This window comes from Aplysia californica, unplaced genomic scaffold (assembly GCF_000002075.1).
Source record: "Aplysia californica isolate F4 #8 unplaced genomic scaffold, AplCal3.0 scaffold00048, whole genome shotgun sequence".
NCBI classification, from domain to species: Eukaryota; Metazoa; Mollusca; class Gastropoda; order Aplysiida; family Aplysiidae; genus Aplysia; species Aplysia californica.
In genome coordinates, this window is record NW_004797318.1 from 726857 (window position 1) to 733146 (window position 6290).

At 42.1% G+C, this 6290-nt stretch overlaps 1 protein-coding gene across 1 annotated transcript in view; it reads right to left on the reverse strand.

The window, feature by feature from the left end:
- LOC101856637 (E3 ubiquitin-protein ligase MARCHF8) overlaps positions 1–6290 on the reverse strand; it is a gene marked incomplete at its 5' end in the record, with an annotated part of 45426 nt that overhangs the window by 9457 nt on the left and 29679 nt on the right. The window contains 2 exon segments of the mRNA XM_035968260.1: positions 3849–3996; positions 6143–6276. Coding sequence (XP_035824153.1) covers positions 3849–3996; positions 6143–6276 — 282 coding nt within the window.

Below are 6290 nucleotides of genomic sequence, written 5' to 3' on the forward strand. Positions count from 1 at the left end.
AATGCTTAGTTGTTGTTGTTGTTGTTGTTGTTGTTTGTTGTTGTTTTGTTTGTTTGTTTTTGTTTGTTGTTGTTTGTTTATTGGGGGGGGGGGGTATTGTTATTAATTTGATAAGTTGGTTGGCATTTAAATGTATCTTTTAATTTGCTTGCTGTTTGTGTTTGTTGCATTGTTAGGGGTGGGAGCGATCTGTTTTGTGATTGTTGTTTGTTTGTTTGTTTGGGTTTGTTTTGTTTTGTTTTGTTTTGTTTGGGGGGGTTACTGGGGAGGGGGCTCCGCAGTCGTTTACTGTTAACAAGTAATATGATATTTAAAAGAGGCAACAGAAAAGACAGAATTATTCCAGGGAACGTCAAAATTTCAAATTTCATAAATCTTCCAACTTCGAACGTACATGTTTCTTTAAGAAAATAAAGCGATTTAACTCTAAAAATTAAATCGTCTTCCTCTTTTTCTCGGTGCCAAATTACATTTACGCAAGTACTCTATCCTGAGGCAAGAACTATCGAGCTAGTATATATGAAAATGCCACGTACAGGTGGCCGGCTTCCCTTCAACGACATATTATATTCTTCGGAGTGTCCCCTCAAACACCTTCAAACGAATCGAACAGCAGCCTCTGCAACGGCTCCGTCTCCCACATCTCACAACCAATAATTGTATCAGGGAAACAAACAAGCTCTAACAGCCTCATTGTTCTTTAAATTGTTGTTTGATTATTATTTCTCTTAATTTATTCTCTCGTATTGTTAAATTCTCTCATTGCGGGTGGTTGGCGGGTGCTCTGATTAGTGTGGTTCGCTCCTTCTGTCCTATCAAAGATTGTTCGTTCTTATCTCTTCTCCTTTTTGTGTTCGTTGCTCTCTTGTATCACCTCAAATCTTCGGCACTTACGTGACTGGATTGTGTTACAAAAGCCGTAAAACGCTTACTAAAACTAAAAATCTCACATTACAAGAACAATATACGCTTAATCTCGTTTTTCCATTAAGTACAAAAGCGTCATTTGAAAGGAATGGGCGGAGAACAAAACCAAAAAAAAAACAACCACACACACACAAAAAACCCATCTCCCCCACTCCCTAAAAAACAAACAAAACAATTCAATATCAAGTACGTATGCACTCTGTTATGACATGGCACTTTTTTCGACATTCCACGCATCAAATAAGACTCAGGTTGTTTTTTTTTCGTGCGTGTGTGTGCGTGCGTGTGTGTGTGTGTGTGTGTGTGTGTGTATGTGCGTGCGTGCGTGCGTGCGTGCGTGCGTGTGCGTGCGTGTGTGTGAGTGCGTGTGTGTGGTGGGGGTTTTTTTTCTTCAATATACAGTTATGTTTTTGCCAACAGTCATTGCCCACTTACACAACCCGCCTCATCTTACCCCCGATCAAACAGACAGACATACAGACAGACACAACCCGCCTCATCTTACCCCCGATCAAACAAACAGACAGACAGACACGACCCGCGGGGAAAAACAACGACCTCAGTAGTATTATTGCACACACACACGATCAACCGTCTTACTCGAGGGACAAGAGAGGAGTAGGATTGATTTCTCTTCCGCACTGTCCTTCCCTCCAATCCGAACTTATACAATGTAAAGAGATAATGGTCGCCGCGTGCTTCCTCTTTCTTTTGCTCTCCTTTCCCCGATATTCCTGCGATCCCGACTCGCTTTATCCACGGCTCAGATTCTCACCTCATTATCATATATGTGAGGCATCGTGGCGAAATCAGGCACTCGTCATGATAATGTAATCGAAAAAAAAAAACCGACATTTTTCCGCCGATTTTAGCAATTTTTATCCAATTTTTGCTTTGAGGCTCAACACTTTGTATGTCAATTTTAGAGCACACTTCTGTGAAGATTTTACTGAAAAATGTTGGCTAAAGGCACAAACAACTGTAACTTTTCAATTTCCAAGGACTTTCAATCTATGGAAGTCATTAAACTTTGGAGGCCATTTTCTCGATAAATTTAATAGATAGCATTTGTATAGTGCATATCACCGCTCAACAGCAGGCTTTATGAGCTTTTCACTATATTGTTACCCCAGCAGACCATAGAACACTCCGACACATTCTCAGCTTCCCGGGAAGCATACAGTGCAAGCAGCTGATTAAGCGCTCAAACACTAACACACTGACAAGATCTTTCGCTGTCTATAGCTGGGTACCCATTCCCACATGGGTGAAGTGAGGAAAATTCGTGTAAAGTGCCTTTCCCAAGGACACAACGTTGGGCCCTTGACGGGATTCGAACCTACGACCTTACGGTTGCGAGTCCGAGAGCCTAACCACTAGGCCACCGAAACCAGACGACCTCCACCTCCTTCAATCGTAAAACTCTCGACCTCTACTCAAGATAGATTGGGTTGCTTTTTTTTCTCTTCAAAAGCAAGACTATTGAAAAAGCTTTAAGGAGATAGCAACAACTCCACACGCCCTAAAATTGACGAGCGCCTGATTCCACAGCGTCGAGATACACACGGTTTTCTAGCTACTACAGTACGTATTAGTGGTAGTCAATGGAAACACTTGACGTAGGTAAATGATCGAGATATCCGGTAAAAGAGTCGGCTTACCTTTCGCTACGTAAAGGTTATTCAACGGTCAGATTTTTCTCTTCTTTCCCCTAAGGTTAAATACACCGACAAACCTTAGCCACGTTGATGAAGAGTCCAGAAAATCGTTTAAACAAGTCGCGTTGCAGATTCGAACCACAGTCGCATGCATTACAACTGAGCACGGGACCGTAGTGGCTAACGTTGTGTTTGAATAGAACCTTTAAGATTTTGGTTAACTTTCTAGCTATGTTAGCTGAAAGGTGGGGGGGGGGGATAATTTTGTTTGTCGTTTCTTTCTTTTTTCTTCTAAAGTCACGTAGACAGTACCAATAACTTTTACGAAAGAAATGGGAAGGACAACGGAAAAAAGAAAGGAACATGGTTGAAGAAAGGGTGCGAGTGGAATGTACGGCTTGTTGGGTCTTGACATATGATCATAAAGCAGCATACATGATACAGCTTTGCCTGAGCGGTAGACATTAAGAAAGTAGAATGCCAAGAGGATCTACTTCATATCTTGACATCCTTAATGTGCTACAAAAGAGAGACACGGTCAATACGTTTGGAACCAAGGAAGGTTAAAGGGATGTCGAACTGTTCTTCTTTCTGTGGGTGTGACAGGGGTGATTCTTTCATATTAAAAATTAGGAATGACAAAAGGGGGGGGGGGATATCGGAGACTTGGAGGTGGAAGAGGACTAAAAGTATCATGGAAGGAGAGACAGATATAGGGCAAAGGAGGTGGGAAGGGTTTGCGATGCGAAGAAACGAGGGAGGAAGTAAGAAGTAGAAGGGAAATAATAATGATAGTGACACAAAAAGTGAATGGGGGGGGGGTAAGGGGGTATTGAAGGAGGGAGAAGGGACAGGATGTATAATGATATGGAAGGGATGGTGAAGGAGGTGAGAAAAAGAGAGAGGGAGGGGGGGGGGAGAAAGAAAGAAAGGAATGGGCGTGAAGGACGAACAGAGGGGAAAAGAGGGATGAAAGAGAAAAAGAGAGAGAAAAAAGAGTGAAAGGGTACGGAAAGATGAGCTGAAAAGGGAGGAGCAAGTAAGAATATCTTTGAAAAAAATAAGTCAATTCAGGATCTTCGGCAGTCTGCTCGGGTGTTGAATCCCTGGATTGGTCCTGACAGACAGAATTGAAGCAGTCCACCTCCCAAAATGGTCTGATTTGGGTAGACGGGGGGCTTAAAACACAATCACGATTACAGAATTACATTACGATCACAATTACACAATAAGAAACGAGAAAGATATGTCAAGGGACCCCACCTGCTTGAAAGGTCTGGTCTTGGTGGTCATGATGTAGTCGAAATTGCACAGCTCGCAGGCCTTCTTGTCCGAGCTCTTGATCCATTTCTGCAGACAGCCCAGGTGCACGAACTTGAGGCTGCCGGAGCAGAGGCACGGCGATACCAGCCTGGAAGACGAGGTGGAGGGTAGCGGGTTTTGTAATGTTTTATTTAATTTAAGTTAGGTTGTTTGATTGTTTGTTTGGTTGGTTAGTTGTTCTTGTTTTGTTTTTTCGTTGTTGTTTTTTGTTGTTGCTTTTTTGCTTTTGTTTTAGAAAGAATTTTACGGCACTTACAACACAAGTACGTCACACAAGTGATGAAGATTGGAGGTGTTACAAGAGAGTAACAAACACAAAAAAGAAGGAGGAGAGATTAGGACGGTAGACGTTTGGTAGGAAAGAAGGAGCATATCACATCAGAACACCCACCACCCACCCACTTTCTAGATTAAGTAAGAGGAGAGCACAGGAAAAAGATCAAGAGGAAGACCAGAGAGCATGTACGTGGCAAGGTGATACCAGAGAGCAGACGACAGCAAACTGGACGCGGAAACCAGCTGATAAAACAGAATGGAGGACGTTGTTGGGGGGCTACATCCTGTTGCAGATGGACAACGACTAAAAATAAACAAAGAAAGAAAGAAAGAAGGAAGGAAGAAAGAAAGAAAGAAAGAAAGAAGGAAGGAAGGAAGAAAGAAAAAAAGAAAGAAAGAAAGAGGCTCTCGGCGTTTACAACCCAATTAAGTCATACTAGTACCAAAGGTTTAAGGTGCTACTAGAGAATGGCACACAACGGAAAGAAAAGGTCGACAGATGTTTGAGAGAAAAATAAAGGAGAAAACCATACCAAAACACCCATCAACCACCCATCGACTGTGGCTGACGTGGGTTTTTTTAGTAAAAGTTTTAGGACACTTACAACACAATTAAGTCATAAAAGCTCCGAAGATTAGAGGTGTTACAAGAGGGTAACGAACACACAAAATTAGAAGGAAAAATCAGGCAGGGCGATAGCATGTTTGATCAGAAAATAAAGGAGAAAAACAACACCGGAGCACCCGCCAACCACCCACGCTGACGTGGGCGAAAGGTTGAAGCGCGCTGAAGTGAATAACCTCCTCCTAGACCTATCGGCATGTCACCTCACAAACGACGCCAATATCGGGATGACATAACAAGCGTGTCATTTTATAGATGTTTCAGGACAGCAGTTTATGAATATTGCTTCAGGGTAATAAAATTGCGAAGAATATCAATCCTCAGAAAAATATAAATAGAAAGAAGGGAGGGGGGGGGGAGGGGACCGAGCCATTAATACTTTCTAAATGGAGTTACCAGGAAGCCACGTTCACTTGCTATTTTAGCCTTTTACCTCGCTTTTTTTCCAAATCAGTTTTCAGTGATGCATCCCGTAACTGTGATTTATTTAAAAATGAGTAGCGGATAGACGATTCGCCGTTGCACGCAGAAAACCTGAGTTCAATTCCTTTTTTATCGAGTACCTCAGTTTTTCTACTATGGCGATGAATCCTTCTCAGTCCGGGTTAGTCCTTACAGGCAGGGTAGAAGCCTGCTTCTTAAATTGTCGAAATTGTGACTGTGTGGATGTAAAAACACGTACATTAAAACCCAAATATTCATCTCAGAGACAATTGAATAAGGAAAATAGATATTCGCCAGGACAGAAGAAGGAGTAAACCATACCAGAGAGCCCGCCATCCACTTACATTTAAGATACTATTGAACAATATTATGTGAGGAATCGTGGTGGGACTGGGCGCTCGACAAAATAATGTAATCAAGAAAACCGGCATTTTTCTGGCCGGTGGTCAGGGTTTTTTGTATGGTTTTTTTTTCTAATTTCTTTTCTTTTTCTTTTTTTTTTTTTTTTTTTTTTTGCTTAATAACTTCTAGACCTATGTCTATTTAAGAACATACTATTTATGAGTGGATTTTACAGACAAACGATGATCAAAGGAACAAAAAATGTAAATTTACAATTTCCAAGGACACTCCAGCTTTGGATGTCACCAAACTTCGGCAGCCATTTTTCGTTAATATTTACATCTGACACCAGGCAACCCCAATCTTCTTCATGCCGCAAATATCTTGACTTCTATCCAGGATAGATGAGTATTTGTTTTTGCCAAACGCAAAACAGGTGAACAAGCTTTAAGTTGATACTATCAACTCCATATTTGCCTAAAAACTGACGAGCGCCTGATTCCATTGCGACGTGACACATATTATTATAGAGACAGTGAGTCCGTACTTGTTGTTTTCCTCGCTCTCGCAGTGGCAGATCCTGCAGATGTCCGTGCGCTCTGAGAGGCCGGACAGCTGGGAGTCGCATCGCTCTGTGGGCGGCACGCTCCCGGCCGGGGGTTCGCTCTTCTGCAGAATTTTCTGGAAACGAGAGA